The sequence below is a fragment of the Chiloscyllium punctatum genome, chromosome 26 (assembly GCF_047496795.1).
Source record: "Chiloscyllium punctatum isolate Juve2018m chromosome 26, sChiPun1.3, whole genome shotgun sequence".
Classification (NCBI taxonomy): Eukaryota; Metazoa; Chordata; class Chondrichthyes; order Orectolobiformes; family Hemiscylliidae; genus Chiloscyllium; species Chiloscyllium punctatum.
Window position 1 is genome coordinate 13,812,568 of NC_092764.1, and position 20,877 is coordinate 13,833,444.

At 44.1% G+C, this 20,877-nt stretch overlaps 1 protein-coding gene across 1 annotated transcript in view; it reads left to right on the top strand.

The window, feature by feature from the left end:
* The first annotated feature begins 539 nt into the window (after window positions 1-539).
* The window catches only part of hprt1l (hypoxanthine phosphoribosyltransferase 1, like), a 44,300-nt gene continuing 23,962 nt past the window's right edge, over window positions 540-20,877 (top strand). The window contains exons 1-2 of the mRNA XM_072595850.1: window positions 540-729; window positions 11,391-11,497. Of these exons, the coding sequence (XP_072451951.1) occupies window positions 712-729; window positions 11,391-11,497 (125 nt within the window). The 5' untranslated portion in view covers window positions 540-711. The remainder of the gene's footprint in view (window positions 730-11,390; window positions 11,498-20,877) is intronic.

Below are 20,877 nucleotides of genomic sequence, written 5' to 3' on the forward strand. Positions count from 1 at the left end.
CAGTGATTGGCTGGTGGGTGGGTGAGTAGGTGTGGGGGTGAGGGGAGACTGGAACAGTGATTGACAGGTGGGTGGGTGAGTAGGTGTGGGAGTGAAGGGAGATTGGAACAGTGATTGGCAGGTGGGGGGTGAGTAGGTGTGGGAGTGAGGGGACACTGGAACAGTGATTGGCTGGTGGGTGGGTGAGTAGGTGTGGGAGTGAAGGGAGATTGGAACAGTGATTGGCAGGTGGGGGGTGAGTAGGTGTGGGAGTGAGGGGACACTGGAACAGTGATTGGCTGGTGGGTGGGTGAGTAGGTGTGGGAGTGAAGGGAGATTGGAACAGTGATTGGCAGGTGGGGGGTGAGTAGGTGTGAGAGTGAGGGGAGATTGGAACAGTGATTGACAGGTGTATGGGGCTGGTGACTGGGGATAGAATCAGATGCGGCCAGCGTTGCCGGGGAGACGTTGTGATTGACAGGTGACGGGAGTGCACAGGTGCGGCTGAAAGTAACCATCAGGCTGCAGTGACGTCAGCGGGTATCCCCTCCACTTGCCCAACCGCAGTGACGGCATTGCAGCCGCTCAGCTTTTTTCATCCTCTTCCTTCCCATAGGTCAGAGCAGGAAAGGCTACAGCTGACGCTGCTCTTCCAAATTCAGCAGCCGGTCAACAACCTTGGGCATTTGCAAGCGGCAGCGACAACAAAAACAACAATAACATACCTTTACAATGGCTTCAGGGCTGCTGGTAAGCATCTTTTCTCAATTTGCGCAGTGTTTCTGCATCAACCAGCTTGTTTGCTCCTGGTAGGTTCATCTTCAACAGCATTCGTACAGCGTTGACTGTTTGCACTGCCATTGAGTGTGTGTTTGTTTGGTACAGTTGTTTTTTTTACATTGTGCCGACACTGCACTGTTCAGTTTCTGTATTGAGAATTTATTTGAATCGCTCATGGTCGGTATTCCTTCTGTCTTTGCATTTTTCCCGAATGGTCTTTTGGTATAGTGTTGAGCGACATTCCTAATATTTGCGAAAACATTATTCCACGACTGGTTCCACGATTGCCAATTATGCGTGGTGTGTAAATGCATTTTGAATTTTCACGTTTTAAGTGTGTGTTTTAAAGAGTACAAAGTTTCAGTTTTCCCTTTCCCTCCTGTTCATAATTTCTTGGGCCGGAGAATCCAACACTGGTTTCACGGTCCCAGCTCCGAATATTGTGAGTCATTGTATTAGTAGGTTTGACTCCACTTGGTAAATTACCTTTTCATGCCCTTAGTGATTTAGGGCAACATGGTGCAATTTGCCTCACTGATTCAGACGTGGACTTGCATTTAAAAATAGTTGGGAACTTCTCCTGAAGGCAAGTTTCCCTGCAGTAATAATTGACAATATCAAAGGAGCATGTTTGACTTTACAATGTTGAACAGTCTTAGTTGAGCATGATGGCTCAGTGGTTAGCAATGCTGCCTCACAGTGCCAGGGTGTCTGGCAACTGTCTGTTTGGAGTATGCACATTTTCCCTGTGTCTGAGTGTGTTTCTTCCCACAATCCAAACATGCAGGTTAGGTGAATTGGCCATGCTAAATTGTCCATAGTGTTCAGGGATGTGTAGGTTAGGTGCAATCATCGGGGGTAAACATAGCATACTAAGGTGAGGGAATAGGTCTTGGTGGGTTACTCTTTGGAGGGTCATTGTGGACTTGTTGGGCCGAAGGGCCTGTTTCCACACTGTAGGGATTCTATAATAATAAGCATCTACATTCTTTAGGTAATTTTAGAACTAGGTGTCTGAGCCCTAAAATCAGACCTAGCTGCTTTATGAGACAAATCATTGAATCCCAATGGTGTAGAATGAGGCCATTTGTGCACCAACCCTCCAAATAGAAACCTATTCATTAGCAACCCCACCCCACCCTCCTGTAACCCTTCCTTTTCCATGGCCAATCCACCTAAGCCTGGACACCACTACAGGACAATTTCCCATGGCCAAACCACACAGCTTTGGACAGTGGGAGGAAACTGGAGCACCCGGAAGAAACCAGCGCAGACACTGGGAGAATGTGTAAACTCTACAGTCAGCTGAGGCTGGAATCAAACCCTGTTCCATGATGAGGGTGGCAGCCACCCACTGTGCCACCATGCTGCCATGTAGTTGTTGTAATATCTCATCAGGGCCAATAGAACAATGTGTAATTTTCCCTTAAACAGCATTTCTTTTTTATTGTGATTGAAAGCATACTGGAATGACCATTGATCAAGGTACCCTAACATATTAACTCCAGTTTTCCTACTTCTCAGCTGAGATATATTTTGTGTTGTTATGAGGGATCTCTGGATAATGTTGAGTTGACATGTGAGAATTCAGGCCTCTTCCCATTCACGTTTGTCCCTCTCCTCTTTGACAGCCCAAATTGACAACACCATAATCTTTGCTCACTGCAAGTCAGAACATGATCATGTATATCAAGATATCTTCAGGGGGAGCTAACTGAATGAACCATGAAATAAACAGAAGTAGAACTCAATCAGATCCCGATCCCTAACCCTACTGTTGATCAGCCATTTATCACAAAAATCTGTGATTTTTCTGGATTAAAATTTAATCAATTCACCAAATAATTGATGGGAAAAAGACACTTTGTTAAAGCTATTCATTTTAAAATCATTTGGTCAATTCATGAATTAATCAAATCAAGGAAAAAAATAGTTTTATGCAGTATGTACTGAGTGCTGGTTGGATGGCAAGTGTACTGTGGTGAAGTTGTTGCCGTGGCGAATGTGGAGTTGATAAAGAATCAGCCATGATTCTATTGATTGGCGGAGCAAACTCAAAGGGCCCATTAATAGTGACTGACAGTCAGACTTTGTTTAAATTTTAAACCAGGCAGGTTGACTCTGATCAGAGCACCGCCCTAAAAAATGTACCAAGAAAAGCTGACTGTCATCTAGTTTAAGTTGACAAAGTTTATACTGTGTATACAAGTTCCTTCTGTTTGTAAAACAAATGGTATTCTTGAAAATTGAGAGCAAGATGAACAGCTTCATCATCAAGAAGTTAGCTTTTTTAAAAAAATGCTCCAGTCCTGTACAACCAAACGTGTGTAGACAATTTTAGTTTTGATTGGCTTCTATCTTGTGAGATGGTGGTTTATGCTGACTGAGTTAAGGTCATCTAGTGTGACTCAGGAATCCTTCACTGCCATAACTGTCTTTGTGTCTCTGCATCCAGAGGGTGGTCAACTTGTGGAGTTTGTTACCGCAGAAGGCAATGAAAGCCAGGTCAGAGAATATGCTCAAGAAAAGAGGTTTTTTAATATATATTAAAAGCTTCAAAGAGTCTGTTGAGAAAGTGGCAATGTAGTGTTGAAATAAAGAATCAACCATAATCATATTGATCGGCTGAGCAAGATCAAAGCCCATATGGCCTACCTTTTTTTCATCATTTATGGCATGGGGGCAAGAACCAACTTACACTGTCTGGAGTCAAATATAGGCTAGACCGCATAAGGATAGCAATTTCCTTCCTTGAAGAGCACTAGTGAATAATTGACGATGGATTTATGGTCTTCATTTGAGATCTTGGTTTTTATTGTATTCAAATTCCACATTCTACTGTGGCAGATTCGAACCCAAGTCCTCAGAACACTTCCTGGGTTTCTGGATCACTGCTTCCAGGTTTGTTTCAGTGCTGAGGAGGATGGCATGTTGAGAAGGTGCATGGCACAATATACTTCTGTTTTCTGAATCCTTCTGGCCAGCTGTGCTTTTCATTTCAGCTTGCCACTTCTAATGGCCCTCTAACATTCAGCACCGCAGAAGTCATCAACTGTCTGGCAATTATTAGTGTCAATATCTGTCGTCATGGTATTTCAGGGGGAAGATGTCCTTGCAGTGGAAAATGGACAACCAGAGGATCATAACCTAGTTGCCATTTTATTGCTCTCCAAAGGGTTGGTGCAGACTCTTTGGGCCAAATGGCCTCCACCTGCACTGCAATGATTCTAAGTGATTACAGCTGTAGATATAAGCTGGACCTTTTTTATTGTTTAATCCTGGAATGTGGATGTAATGTGTTAGACCAGCATTTATTATCCATCTTCAATGTTCTTCAGGGGATGTTGACTACCTCTTAAGCCACTGTTGTCACTGGTGTAAAGGCAATCCACAGTGCTGTTGTGGGAGGGAGTTCAGGAATTTGTCACAGTGACAGTAAAGGAACAATCATATAATTCTAAATCTGTATGATGTGTGGTTTGGCGGAGAATTTGTGGGCAACTGGTGTTCCCATGTTATAGCTGCTCTTGTCTTTGTAGATAATTCTGGTTGTGCGTTTGGGAGATTCTACCTAAAGAGCCTTAGAACATTTCTGAAGTGCATTATTTTGATGGTACACCTTGTTGCTATTGTGCATTGATGGTGGAAGCAGTAACCAGTCAAATTCTCTTTTTTTTGTTGTTTTGTTGAAGGGTTTGTCCATTTTATTTTAAGGAATTGTATGACAAGCATCGCAACTCCTGGAGTTCAAACCTACAGATGAAAAGTTTGGCACCGTACTGCTCGAGTTAGCTGACCTCAAAAAAAAAAAAGTGCATTGCTGGGGCTTGAACTCTGAATCCAGTTTTCAAGATGAATTCTTCAACCCATCAACCTTGGTCAAGGATTTGAGGCTATATTGTAGCAGCTCTCTTCTGAATTAGCCCCATAATAGAAAGGAGTTAAAAAGTTGCTATAAAGATGATGTGCCTGTGTCCAAGTCTGACTGGGAAACAGCACCTGCAAGAGCTGCAGTCAGGACTCTTAAACAAACAAGTTAAATCTTGAAATATCTGGTTATGAATTGATATCTTTGAATGACTTGAGGAATGAACAGTAACAATAATTGTGAGGTTCAATGCTCTTGACATAGCCACCATTTAGCGAGCAGATCAAGGACATGTTAAAGAACGTGAAGGTTTTTTTTTCTGGAATGTGAAACCTTAAGGAAGTGATAAGTTTCATGGAGTTAGCTTTGCTATTTAAAACAAACATGTAAGAGACTCCATGAACCTCTAACTGGGTTCAGTGACTGGCTTGCAACACTCTCTCTCTTAAGCCTAAAGGATAATCTAACTGTCACCTGCATCTGCACTTGTTTCCCCCACCTTGAGCTCCAAAGGCAAAGTGAAAGAAAGCTCAATTATTCTAAACTAGATGCAACTTTGGCATTGATACCATCCAGTCAAAGTTTGGACTTGGTGACTTCATTGTGTGGGTAGGGGAAAACTAGTCCCTTAGTTTAAATGTCTGCAGGAAAACAAGACATGGAGTTGCAATGTCCAATTCCAGTGGTGTGTGCCACCTTTCCCTGTATCTTGGGCTTGATCTTGTCATCACGAATGCACTTTATTGGCAACAAAACATGTTTTGAGATATCTTGACATACTGGACAGAGAAGATCGGGGATTATATGTGCTATGCTTATGGCTAATGACTGTTGGATGGACAGCCAAATCATTGTTTCAGAATTGATGCTGGAGGTGGTCTCAAGGTCTTATGCCCGAAACGTCTTTTTTTTTCTCCTTGAAGGCTGCCTGACCTGCTATGCTTTTCCAGCATCGCACTCTCCACTCTGATCTCAAGCATCTGCAGACTTCATTTTCTCCTGGAGGTGATCCAACAGCTGTGACAAGCCAGAGACATTAAACTTTCTCTGCTTCTATCAAACAAAAAAACGCCAAGGAATTTTGAAATCAAATCAGTTAGTTCAGGGACAATGCTTCCACAGATCATCAATATCCAAAATAGATTGCAGTGATTTTTCAGTTGTCATCTTGTATGGCAAGAAATCCTCTGACACATGACAAAGTCACAAGATTGTTTTGTTAAAGTGATACAAATAGTTGGACACATAACTGTACACAGAAAGCCTTCCAAACCCAATAACAGCCACAACTGAAGTTTCAAATTTGACAAATGGTGGGCAGAGAAAGCCGAGGAAGTTAAACTCCTGACTAACATGCATGATACCAACAAGAAATCTCTGGGCTTTTAACGTGCAGGCCAATACTAAAGATCCAACATTGTACATCTATCTTTAGGACAAAAGCTGTCTCAACTCCCTCTTAAAAGTGCATTTTATCGAATCACTGCCCCAGCATGTTCATTGCACACCTGTGGAACATTGTATAGTGGAATGATCCAAAGATCAGCAAATTTTATAACTGCAATCATGGAAAAAAACTAACTCTTATGATTTTGACAGCCCCAGATGAAGATTGTTGCTTTTGGAGAATTGATGAATCCTTGGATCCGTGCTATACTTGTAAAATGTTGGCAAATTGGAGTTTCTTTAATATGCCTTCAGTAATTAGCCACAGTCCAGAAAGATTCATGGGCATCTCTCTTCACTAGAGTAATTGGTTGCTGATAGCATGGGAGGCGCCATTGTACAAGTATGGGACAAGGCAAGGAATCAGACTTCCATGATCTGATAGGGAATGAACCCACATTGTTGGCATCAGCCTACACCACACTGTATCTTGCCAACTAAGCAAACTGAACCTCCCACCCCACTCTGACGTACCCTTGGAGATGTGGTGATAATCACAATTTAAAGAATGAGATAAATTGCCATGTGATTACTGCAATTCCTAGTATTGCCCTTAACTGCTGGCAAAGTCTACAATAGGTTACTTGTTAATAGCCACTCACCAATTGCACACTCCCAGTGTGGTTTCTGCCCCATTAGAGGGGCAACTGATCTGATCCTCATTGCACGACAACTTCAGGGAATGTGCAGAGAACCAAACATCCTTTTGGAAATTGCAGTCATCCAGCTCAAATGTTTTTGACTCGGTAAATCAAGCTGCTGCTTGAAATTTATAGATGACCAACTAAGTTTACAAATACCATCCTTCCTGCATGCTACGTAAATAATTGTACACAATAATAGAATCCCTACAATGTGGAAACTGGCCCAACAAATCCACACTGACCATCTGAAGAGTAACCCATCCAGACTCATTCCCTTTTCCTATTTACCCCTGATTAATGGACCTAACCTGCACATCCCTTAACACTAACACTACGGGCAAGTTAGCATGGCTAATTCACCTAAACTGCACATGTTTGGATTGAGAGAGGAAATCAGAGCACCCGGAGGAAACCCACGCAGACACTGGGAGAGTGTGCAAACCCCACACAGGTAGTCACCCCAGGCTGGAATCAAACCTGGGTCCCTGGTGCTGTGAGGCAGCAGTGATAACAACTGAGCCACCCCAATGGATCATCCAGAGCCCGACCTTTTCAAACCAGGGTTCAAACGCTGGTGTCATTCCAACACTATCGCCAATCCTTTACAGCATTTCTGCTATAACTTAGTATTGAGAGTGTGTGAGCTTGGAAAAGCACAGCAGGTCAGGCAGCATCCAAGGAGCAGAAGAATTAACATCTTGGGCATAAGCCCTTCACCCAGGGATCCTAATGAAGGGCTTATGCCTGAAACATCAATTCTCCTGCTCCTTGGATGCTGTATGACCCACTGTGCTTTTCCAGCACCACACCCTCGACTCTGATCTCCGGCATCTGCTGTCCTCACTACTTACCTGTAATTTAGTAGTGGGAGCTTGCCATTACCTGTTGTGGTAATAACCTTTAATCAGGTGTAGGCCAAAACTAAGGCAGCAAACACCTCTGTAATAGAACTACAATGTTCTCATCATGCACAAGTTGCTTGCTGAACATATTCTGCAAAGGCGAAAAGCACATGGAACTGTCCCAGAGCACCAGAAAGATCAGAATCCTTTGCCAAAGCATGACAAATGTATCCAGTCTCATGCTTTCATTTGATATGGGGGAGTGTTGGAAAAATTCCTTTTTTTTTTTTTCTCTTTTTTTCCTTTTTTTTTATTTCTTTTTTCCTTTTTTCCTACTGGTGTACCTCTTCAGTATGCCAGTTCCACCTGTGGTATATGTACTTGAGCTTTCAGCAATTATAATAACGTCTACTGAGCAGTCCTCCTTTTCTCTCTTCCCCCCCCCCCCCCCCCCCCCCCCCCCCCCCCCCCGCTATTTCTCTATGGTACTAAAGCTTGGCCAACTTAGGGATGCCATATCGGCCCCAGCATAACATCCTCAGTGCTGGCTTTAGAAAGGTGTTGTGAAATCAAATGAGACAAAGAAATATGAAGATCGTTCAAAACACAGGTACAAAAGCTGAGGTGAATAGGACATGTCAGAATGCTGACTTGGAAATATCTTACTGTTCCTCGGTGTCACTGGGATTCCTTCCTGAATGACAACATTGGTCTACCTGGAGCAAGTGAACTGCAGTGGTTCAAGAAAGAAGCTCCCGACCTGCTCAAGAGAAACTGGGGATGTCTAATAAATGCTGGCCAGCCAGTGGAGCTGACATTCCATGAGTGAATTAGGAAAAAAAAACAATTCTTCAAGACTATCCAAGAATTTCTATTTAGCTACTCCAGGGATCCCATTCACATGGGCTCATTCAGTGTTGAATAGTTCCAAATCTCAAAACCTCTAGAAAGTTCTGCTCTTTTAATACCAACACAAAAAGCAGTTACCCACTCGTGACTAAAATGCCAATAAATCACCGGAAATGGTGTTGAGGCTTTCCCACCAGTGAGCGAGATGAGGCTGCTGGGAGACTGAGGTAGTGCTTGTAAACCATCCATTAAGGAGGCTAATACTGTTGATATTATTGACTTATTAGGGAGTAATGCATTGCATTGTAACTGCACCTCTGCAGAATGAACTAGGAAGATTTGCTGTAGAGTAGCACTATTGCTCCATTGAACACACCTCGGACTGAGTCTCTCCCAAGACTTCCTCAACTTTGAAAACTCCCATTTTAGAAGTCATGATTCAGAGATGCCGGTGTTGGACTGGGGTGTAAAAAGTTAAAAATCACACACCAGGTTATAGTCCAACACACAGTCACCTGATGAAGGAGCGTCGCTCCGAAAGCTAGTGCTTCCAATTAAACCTGTTGGACTATAACCTGGCGTTGTGATGTTTTTTTAACCCATTTTAGAAAGATGTCTTCCAAACTTAATCACATGGGGATTTCCCAGGGTGGTGATTGTCACAACACTTAGGAGACAGCGAGGTCTGCAGATGCTCAAGATCAGAGTTGTGTGTTGCTGGAAAAACGCAGCACGTCAGGCATCATCCAAGGAGCAGGAAAATCAATGTTTTGGGCCGGAGCCCTTCATCAGGAGTGAGCGTGCTCCTTGGATGATGCCTGACCTGCTATGCTTTCCCAGTAACACACTCAACATTTGTCACAACACCTATTCAAGCAATAGATTTTTCTTTTTAATCTTGCTTCAGACATTATACTCAGAGTGAATTATTTTTCCCAGGTGTAAATTGTTTTTGAGGTCTGAAGCCACCAGTGACGATGGTTGGATGTCAAGGTGATGTTGAGTGACTTCACATGTCTTTAACCTACCCTGTTCAAACACTGTGACTTGTTTTGTTCTCCCATTACACCAGTGTTAAAGGTAGACTAGGAATGTAGTTCAAAGTTGGTTTATTTTGACAATACATGGGGAAGTAGGATCCATAGTACCAGAAAAGATAGTCTGGTTGGTTGATCTGAGAGCTGGAAAGTTTTAGAATAAACATGGAGCACAATGTTTTTAAAAATAAGCTACGATATAGGCACTTGCCTGTGGTTTAGTTGGTAGCACTCTGCCTTTAGCCACCAGGTCAAGTCCCACTCTAGGGTTTGAGCGCACAAAACAACACAAAGCTAATATTCCAGTGCAGTTCTGAGAGCATTGAGATGCTGTTTTTCAGATGAAACAAAGGACCCCATTATCCTGCTTTTAAGTGGATGCGCTCCTGGCACAATTTGAAAGAACCACTGGGAATTTATCTATCAATCAATTTCTCATATTATCTGGTCATTATCACATTTTCTCTTAAGACAAATGTGTTGAATAGACTTAGACTTTATTATCACGTGTACTCAAGTACAGGAGTGTAGTGAAAAGTGTCTAATGTTGCCACACATGATGCCATCTTAGGTACCAAATCACCTAGTTCTCTTACTTACAAAGTAAGAGAAGTGAGTGTTTAAAAGTTTTTAAGCATTATTCCATAAAATAGTAGGAAATTAACTAGGGTAGTAGTTATCATTTAAAGTCTGTCATTGGTTTCTGCTTCAGTGATGCTGACTATGATACAAAGTGAAAATGTTTTTTGTTAGCTGATTCTGCTCTAACCTCCAACAATGTGTCTTTACCTCAAACCTAAATGACCTTCTGCAGCATCTGATTTCTGATGGCCACTGAGTATGATCAGTTCCCTGACACTGCATGGCTTACGTCCGCTAAGGATTTCTGATGTATACCTGAAGCAGCTTCATTCAGGGCCTTTTTTTATTGAACAGGAATGTTATATTATAAAATGCTAAGTTACCCATAGTTTTCAGGGATGTGTAGGTGAGGTGCATTAGTCAGGGATAAATGTAGAATAATAGGGTAAGAGAATGGATCTGGGTAGGTTACTCTTTGGAGATTTGGTGTGGACTTGATGGGCCAAATGGCCCATTTCCACACTGTAGAGATTCGATGAAAGTGGATGTTTATTCCACACTCTGTTAGTAGGACAAGGGATAGTTTGGCAAAGCAAGCATTATAAATTAGTGAGCGCAGTGCACTGTAATTGAAGCATTATGAATGCCATAGAAACATTGAGTGATTGAATGGAGAAAAAAAACAAAGGTTGTTATTGGGATTTAATATGTCCTTCCCCAAAGGCAAAATTGAATTCCAGTCGGTTGTGTTTCTCTTACTGTGGCCTCTAACCGTACAGTTAGCAGACAGCATTCCTTTGTCATAACATGTTTGTTAATGCGGAACCAGAACATTTCAGAACTTTGGTATTGACATGATGTACAAGATTGAACAACTAGATTCAGACATTAATGTAACCACAAGTATGTTCTCCTGGACACTTGCTCAACACCAGGAACAGGGTCTTTCAGGCTTCTGGCCACAGACTCTTGCTGGTGACGAAATGTCTGAAAATGAACCTTCCAGCTCAGCGAGCAAATCTACATCCAGAACCTCAGCCTGAGCTACAAGTCTTCTCAAAACTCGCTAACAGACCCTTGCTGGATATTGGGAGAAAGCATGCTCCTATTCAAAGATGTAAGAATGGTACAATTGACCATTCTTGAACATGACCACATGTCGTGAGCAGGTAGTGATAAAAATGGAAAGCGTTGGAATAGCACTTATGCACCAAATATAGGCCTTAGGATAGATTTTGAGTTGCGTTGCCATGCAAGTACCCAAGCATTGCAAATGCAATGAGCACCTTCTGCAGCATCAGGTTTCTAATTGGCACGTTAGAATAAATCTGGAATTAATTTATCTTTTTGTGATTTTCTGCAGATCAGTGACAATGAAAGTGGTTACGATCCTGAGATGTTTTGTATCCCTAAACACTACATAGATGACCTGGAAAGAGTTTTCATTCCTCATGGCCTTATTATGGACCGGTAAGAAATAACCCTTTGTATTTTTTTATTGGGCATCCTCCATTGGACATCAATTTGAGAACAATGTTTCAGTTTGATAGTGACTTTAAGAAAGTTCCTGATTCTGTTCACATCTTCTACTTGAATATGATCTGCCTTTTGTTTTGTTCGCAGGTGGGAGGTCAAGTTAAGGCTAATCAATGACCAGATCCTTGTGTTTTATTTCCCAGAAACAGCGACTCTGCATATAAACAAAACAAGGAAGCTATACAAAATATCTTAAGAATCACTAGTTGACCCCCAGCTAGGTGATTGGATTCAGATTTTGTTAATGCACTTTTAGGATGTCAAGGCCTTGAAAAGAATATTGTTAATGACACAAGAGAAGAGGGACTTTAAACTCAGACATAAATATGAAATTCGCTGAGTGGAAGGAAATAGAGACAAGTGACTCTTGTTCAGTCTCTGGCTTGAGGGATGATACTAATGGGATACCTGTTGGCATTGTATTATATCAAACTTCTGTGAATCATCTTAACTTGCGAGTCCATCTCAAAATTTGCAAATGACTTGAAACTTAAAAGAATTATAAACTGAGGAGCAAAGTGATCCTCTTCAAGATGACAAAAATCAGCAGATGAAGTTTTATGCAGATGTGGAGTGATGTATTTTGATAGGAAAGCAAGATAAAACATTTAATAAAGGATAAAATTCTAAAGGTAGGGTGTGGAGGAGCCGAGGGATCTGGTTACACAGTTACATAGTTGCAGAGTACCACGATAGGGTTAGGGTTCCAACCTGGTGCTGGTGGCTTAACCTGAAGGTCACTGTGCATCAGGCAAGGGGAGAAGTTGAGAAGGAGAGTCCTTCATAGTAACAACAACTGTTGCAGGAATTGAACCAACCCTTGGCATTACTGTGCTTCACGAACCAGCTGTTCCAGCAAGCTGAGTGAACCAACAGATGCGCAAATAGCTGAGGGCAGGTTAGGTTGAGACAAACACAGGATACTCTGCTTTACAAATAAAAATAACACATCCAAAGTGAGGAACTTGTCATACACCTTTACAAAACATTGGTATGGACCCACTTGGAGTATTGTGCTCAGAATTAGACACTGCATTTCAGGAAATATTTGAAGTCATTGGAGGGAGGGAGGGCCAGAACGGTTTGTTTTTTAATTGGTTAAATTACTCCAGTTACATGGATTGACTAGCTAGAGCTGCTCTTTCTTCATGGGGAAAAAGAGGTAGTTGAGGATATTTGATTGACCTGCTCAAAATCATGAGTGATCTAACAACGTAGGTAACAGAAACTGTTGGTGGAAAGATTGAGAACCTGAGCGTACTGATTTAATGTGCTTGACAAAGTGATCAAAGGTGGTGTGAGAAAAAATACTGAAACGTGGTGGGTGGTTAGAATCTGAAATGCCCTGCCTTAATGTTGGAAACAAAAACTACAGATGCTGGAATCCAAAATAGACAGGTAGGAGGCTGGAAGAACAGAGCAGACCAGTAGCATCAGGAGGTGGAGAAGTTGACATTTCAGATGTAACCCTTCTTCAGGGCTGGAGTCCTGAAATGTTGACCTCTCCAACTCCCTGATGCTGTCTGGCCTGCTATGTTCTTCCATCCTCTATTGTGAGTCTGTTGTGAATTTCAAACAAGAATCTGATAATCTAAAGAGAGTTTGGAAAATGTAGAGTGGGGACCAGTTGAGCAGTTGTGGCCAGGGACAGAGCCCCAATGCTCTTAGCTGGCAATGCACTTGGGCCAAAGGTCTGAGTCAAGAGAAACACCGCAGCTTGAGTTCTGTCCTCACACCTAGCCAGAACAGACCTGATTGACCAAATAGCTTCTGTCCACATTATTACTACTGTGACTCTATTGTCTGACTGGAGTTGCCGAGATGTTCCCTTGGAGCAGAGAAAGGCATGTGGTGATTTAATAGAAATATTTGCAACCATTTGATAGAGTATTTTGATAAAATTGATTCCATTGCCAGAAAGTTTGACGAGAGTCATCAATTCAAAGTAATTGGGGAAGAACCTGAAGTGAAATAAGAAATTGTTTTAAGCAGTGAGCTGTTACGATTTGCGAAAGGGTTACCTGCAAGGGCTGGTTGTTGAAGGCTTCAGAGTCAGGGACAGAAATCAATGGTTAGGAACTCCAGCTTTTGACCACTTTAACCTGAGGAAAATGAGCCCCTTGGATTTCCCCAAGCCCCAGTTATTAGGCCTTTAACTGCCCTGCCCACCAAGGTCCTGGAGGAAGCAGATTTAGGAGTAACTTTCAAAAGGGAATTTTATACGTCCTTCAAATAAATATTGCACAAGTCAACTTGGGTCCATAGGCCTTCTGGATGTGTTTTCCTTTCAAAGAATTGGTGTAAGGCCTCTGTGCTGGATGTATCTTTTTACAATTATGTGACTTTCCAGACAAACGTGCTGCTAATTGTTCATTGTTTAATGGTCTGTGTGTCTATATGTTTGGTTTTTCTTCCTTTTCCCTCCGACTACCAAGAACATTTTTGCTACTTTATGGAGCTGTCTTAGACTTGTCAGCTTTCCAATTTGACCGGTTCAAGTTTGCTTTGAAGTATGTGAAGAGCTTTATCACCCTGCCTAACACCAAACCGGCCATGCCATTGAATGTTGAATTTTTGCTCATAGCAAATGACTTCAGAAGTCCAACATTTTTTGACTTTAAAAATAGATCAATAGTTTTAAATGATGGGAATCTCTAAATGCTGAGGAGCTGTGGGAGGAACAAACAATAATTTCTCAAAGGCTTTAGGAGTGGGAGTTTTGCCAAATGATGAAGAGTATCAAGGTCTTACCCCTCCTGCTTTAAGAAAGAAAAGGCATAACCAAAAATGTTCCAGACACCTCAATTCCTGTTCAGTTAGAAAATGTGGAAAACTCAACAGTTCAGGAAAAATAAAAGGGGGGTTGGTATGAGGTAGTTGGAAATTGGCCATTAGGCTGCACCATGCCCCCTACTCTGATTTTGAGTGACATGGGAGGGAGAGTAGTTTTGATGTCAGGCAGGTTGTCCTCCTGTGACCCAGTTGAGGCCCATTTTTAAAGAGAGCAGTTGGGGCCTGTTAAAGGCCTGCCACTCCAATGTAAAGGACAATTGGGAGGGGCCTATGCTTGACTTAGAGCCTGGCAGATTTAACCCTGTGGGCAGCTGGCCAGTTCGTTGGGGGGAGGTGGGGTCATGGGAGTTTTATTCCTGATGAAGGGCTTTTGCCAGAAACGTTGATTTCGCTGCTCGTTGGATGCTGCCTGAACTGCTGTGCTCTTCCAGCACCACTAATCCAGTGTTTGATTTTCAGCATCTGCAGTCATTGTTTTTGTCATGGGAGTAAGTGCCTGCAGCCATGTTGCTGGTGGTAGTTGGGGCTCCCTGCATCCACACTCTCTCCATCCCCATCGCACCTCCAAAATATCTGCAACCCCACCCCACACTGTCCAAGCTCTCTCTAACTTGGCCAGCCTATAGTACCAGCAGTGGCTCCCACTCCTAGTGATGTCCAATTCACAACATGACTCCTGGAGATGCAGAGAAGTCTTGCTTTAAAGAGCCATTGCTTAAAAGATTAAAGTGGTGAACCAGCCAAGTGGAAACTGCTTTGCCTCTAGCCTTTACATGACCTTAGTGGTGTTGTCACTGAGCTTGTAATCCAGACAGCCAGGTAATATTATGGGTACTCCGGCTTGAATCCCACCACAGCAGACGATAGAATTCAGTAAAAACGTGTACAGTATTTAAAAGTCTAGCAATGACCAAGAAACCATTGTCAACAGTTTTAAAAATCCATCTGGTTCACTAATTGCTTTAGGGAAATCTGCCAACCTTGGTCTGACGTATGGTATGGCAACACCAGAGAGTTGTCAAGGCTGAAGCACCAGAACTATTTGAACAGGAGATGGTTAGAATCTCTGAAATATCAGATGACTGAGGCTTAAGAGAAGCTGGGGCAAAAGAAAAATTTGAAGCCTTGGGCAGATCTGCCAAGATCTTCTCGAATGACAGGGCAGCATTTCAGAACTGAATGTCCTGCTCCTGTTGTTTACGTAGACAGACTCAAATAATATCTTTGTATGAATATATTACTGATGCAGTATTGTTTTGTATAGTAGCATGTCAAGCAAGCAAATAAACAAATATTTGAGTTTATTCTGTTCAAACAACCAAAGGCATCTCTTACAAGACTCAATTTACATGCATTGAGACACTAGGGCAGGTCTGATAACTTTCACAAGAAAACCTCAGGCCACACCTTAGCGGTAACTGCCCCAAACTTTAGTGCATCCCCCAGCACGTAGTCCTGGACCTTGGAATGTGCCAGTCTGCAACACTTGGCCAAAGTCACCTCCATGTTCTGGAAGACCGACAAGTTTCAGGCAGAACAAGGAACGTTTTTCACTGAGTTGATGGTCCTCCAGGTGCAGTCGATGTTTTGTTTGTTTGTTTGTCTCTGTGCGTCCTGGGTAACAGAGAGCACAGAGTCCCACGTCAGAGAGCTGCTCAAGGTGAACCTCAATACAAAACAACTGCATCTGTCTCCAGACTTCCTTTGCAAAAGCATAGTCCAGAAGATGATGTGTGCCAGTCTCAATTGTCACTCCTACCCCACCGCCCTGGCACCTGCTTCAAAGGCAGCATGCAGTGGTGCAAACCAACCAGGTGTACAAGAATTCTCCCAGGTGGTGCCCTTCCCATCACCAAAATGCTGATGGAGAGGAAGTTACAGGATTTTGACCCAGTGACAGTGCAAGAGCCAATGAATCGAGGAACTTGCCAGTGGTGTTCTCCTTCTAGATATGGGCTTGAAAAGTGTGAGGTTTAAACCAGCACAGTTCGGATCCGAACAGGACAAACAGTACAGACTACTGATTCAAAAACACCAGCAAAGGTTCTCCTTCAAGATCCTCCGCTCCACGTTCACAGCAATATGCCAGCACCTAACCTCTCTGCAGTCAGCCCTGCCTCAGCTGAGGGTCACACTCTCTCAGAATTGCAAAGGATCCCTCCTTTACTGAATCCTCAGGAGAATTCATACACTCAACAAACAGTATTGCAACACCGTTTCAAACATCAAAAACTGTAAGTACAACAAACTATTATCTACCCACCTCCATAACCAGCACTCTTCAAACATTACAGTAGATTCCTCTGGAACTGCTCGGACGCCATTAGCTATGCAACTGGTGCAGCTACCATCCCCATGGTGATCGATGATGACACTTCTGCCCCCATCATGTCTACTTCCACAGCCACTTGCGCCCCTCACAATTCTTTGTGCACCACATGTGACATCACTTCCGCCCCTCACATCATCACTGATGTCACCTGCTCAGTGACTTCCACGCTGCCCCCCCCCCCCAACCCCACAGCCGTGTTTGCCATCACTTCCGCCCCCACCAACACCACTCACCTGCATTCAGTTGACACGCCCCCCACAGATCCCACTGTCACCATCCCTACCCCCCAGAATCCTGTGGAACACCACCCCTGCTCATGACTCCACCCCCATTCCCCCCCACCACACCCACTCCAGTTACAGGCTCCGCTCCACACCCACACCAGATCCCAGCTCCCAGCTGAGTTTTCACTATTCCCTCTGACCTCCCCCCTCACCTGAGGACGAACGATCAGTCCTCGGCAAAGGACTCCCCTTTATCCCCCTCCACCCACGCATCAATGAATTTAATACATGCCATGACGTCGAACATTTCTTCCTCTGCCTCCAAGCTTGCTTTTACAATCTGGACTCCCGCCCACCTTCCGAGGACCCCTTCGCCTGCCTTCAACACACTCCATCCACCTGGACACCCTGTGCTGGCCTATTACCTGCCCTCAACCTCTTCATTTCCAACTGCCACTGGGACATTAACCACTTCAACCTGTCCACCCCACTCCAACCTCTCACCCTCACAATGCGCTGCACTCCACTCCCTCTGCTCCAATTCCGATCTCACCATTAAACCAGCAGATAAAGCGGGTTCAGTGGTAGTCTGGCGGACTGACCTCTACACAGCTGAAGCCCGACACCAACTTGAGGACACCTCCTCCTACCACCCCCTCGACCATGACCATCACCAAATCATCATCTTCCAGAACACACAGAAGCTTATCACCTCAGGAGATCTTCCAACCTCATAGTCCTGTAACCCTGCACTGCCTGGTTCTACCTCCTTCCCAAGATCCACAAGCCTGACCACCCTGGCCGATCCATTGTCTCAGTATGCTCCTGCCCCACTGAACTCATCTCTACCTACTCCGACACTGTCCTATCCCCCCTAGTCCAGGAACTCCCCACATACGTTTGAGACACCACCATGTCCTCCACCACCTCCAAGACTTGGTTCTCTGGCTCCCAATGCCTCATCTTCACTATGCATATCCAATCCCTCTACACCTCCATCCGCCATGACTAGGGCCACCAAGCCCTTTGTTTCTTCCTCTCCCAACGTCCCCAACAGTACCCTTCCACAGACACACTCATTCATTCGTTTGGCCGAACTGGTCCTCCCCCTTAACAATTTCTCCTTCGAATCCTCCCACTTCCTCCACTTCCGTGGGCACCCCATGGGCCCTAGCTGTACCTGTCTCTTTGGCCACATAGAACAGTCCATCTTCTGTAGATACACCGGCACCACTCCCTATCTCTTCCCCCACTACATTGATGACTGCATCGGTGCCACCTTCTGCTCCCGCGAGGAGGTTGAGCAATTCATCAACTTCACCAACACATTCCATCCTGACCTCAAATTCACCTGGACCATCTCTGACACCTCTGTCCCCTTCCTGGACCTCTCCATCTCCGTTAATGATGACTGACTTGACACTGACCTTTTTTACAAACCCACCGACTCCCACAGCTACCTGAATTACACCTCTTCCCACCCTACCTCCTGCAAAAATGCCATCCCGTATTCCCAATTTCTCTGCCTCCGCCGTGTCTGCTCCCAGGAGGACCAGTTCCACCACAGAACACACACCAGATGGCCTCCTCCTTTAGGGACCGCAATTTCCCTTCCCACGTGGTTAAAGATGCCCTCCAACACATCTCATCCACATCCCGCATCTCCGCCCTCAGACCCCACCCCTCCAACTGTAACAAGGACAGAACCCCCCGGTGCTCTCCTTCCAACCTTCACGTAAACCAAATCATCTGCCACGTCCAAACAGACCCCACTACCAGGGATATATTTCCCTCCCAACCCCTTTCTGCCTTCCGTAAAGGCCGTTCCCTCCGTGACTACCTGGTTAGGTCCACGGCCCCCAACAACCCACCCTCCTGTGCTGGCACCTTCCCCTGCCATCGCAGGAATTGCAAAACCTGCACCCACACCACCTCCCTCACCTCTATCCAAGGCCCACATCCATCAAAGTTTTACCTGCACATCCACCAATATCACTTTCTTGTATCCGTTGCTCCTGATGTGGCCGCCTCTACATTGGGGAGACCGGATGCCTCCTGGCAGAGCGAGTTAGGGAACATCTCTGGGACACCTGCACCAATCAACCACACCACCTGTGGCTAACATTTCGATTTCCCCCTCCCACTCAGCTGATGTCATGTAGGTCCTGGGCCGCCTTCGCCGTTCCCTCACCACCTGACGCCTGGAGGAAGAATGCCTCATCTTCCGCCTTGGAACACTTCAACCTCAGGGCATCAATGTGGACTTCAACAGTTTCCTCATTTCTCCTTCCCCCACCTCATCCCAGTTCCAAGCTCCCAGCTCAGCACTGTCCTCATGACCTGTCCTACCTGCCTATCTTCCTTTCCAGCTATCCACTCCACCCTCCTCTCTGACCTATCACCTTCATCCTGCTCCCATTCACCTGTTGTACTTTATGCTACTTTCTCCCCACCCCCACCCTCTTCTCATTTTATCTCTCCACCTTTCAGGCACTCTGCCTGTATTCCAGATGATGGGCTTTTGGCTAAAACGTCGATTTTCCTGCTCCTCGGCCGCTGCCTGACCTGCTGTGCTTTTCCAGCACCACTCTAATCCAGAAGCTTGAAAGGTGCTGTCCATCAAACCCGTGATAATTGTAACTGTCCTCGGCATGAAGTTGAAATATTTTTTAACTTGAAAATGATCTGGAGTAGGTACACTCGATGTTGGGCTACCTCCCTCCAGTCCTTGACTTTGATCAGAATGCTACTTTATACTTTGTTTTGGACTAAGAATTAAGTAACACTGCTTTTGATAGGATTTGTTGTCTTACTGGATAATGTTTTAGCATTCAGACTAAGACCACCGAAGTGGGAGAAGAAAGGTGAGAATGAGGTTTGAATCTGCTTTATCAAGATAGATCATTGAGAATCCTGGATTTAAATCCCTGAAAGAATATTTATTGGAGATGAGGCTTTTGAAATGCTTATGCTCTTGATTACTAGCACAGTCCGTTGGACTACATCCAGCTGTGTGCATATGTATCACTTAAGATTTTTTTTTAGCAGCAGGGTTGAGGGTGTGGTTGAAATTTCACTTATTTTGGGCACTCGCTCACTGTGAATAAATGGAAATTTGGCAAGTCTGGGACATGGATTTGATTTCAGGACAGAATGTGCAGTTACTTTCTTCAGGGAGAAACGTTCAATACAAAATGAATGTCAACAATGTCAGTACAGCGTGTAGTGAAAGAGGTCCCACTGCACTGAACTTTGAGAGGCTGTAGCTCTGAAACTACAACAGGGAGGGGGTCTTTGGTGTTCATCTGAGCCGGGAGTATTTGACACTGCCTGAAGTAAGATGTTCCATTTCTCAGCACTTTTGCGTATTTGAAGTTTTTTTTTTAAGAAACAGTCACTAAAGCAGTTTGGTTCTGCAGAGTACCTTATGAAGAAACAAACCAGCATTAGAGTTTGATTGTATCTACCAAACAAACCAAAGGCATTTCTCACTTGTCCATGACTATATGTACATATTTGAGCAGTGGGATGCCTGATAACTGAACAAACCTCCACTTAACTTCAGAAAGACCTTTAGATGGTGGTCTCTTCCCCACTGCCTCAGCGGCAGTTGCCCCAAGCTTTACTGCGCCCCTCAGCACATAGGCTTGGACCTTGGAATGTTCTATTTCTCAACCCTTTGTGTCCCACAGCTGTATGAGCAAATGCCTTTTCAAATGAGGAGGGGAATGTTGACAATGAACTGGCTCAGGACTGATGGATACTTTTAAGCTATATGTTTTTCTTAATGTTCAAAGTGGCGACAGTGGAAAGGCTTTTCACTGTATTTTGCAGTTTTTTTTTCTCAGTGTAAATTACACATAATAATAAAACCTGCATTCAAATTAAGAAAATGATTGCTTTCTGGTAACTGAGTGAATGTTTGTCATAGAGCCATAGAGATGTATAGCATGGAAACAGACCCT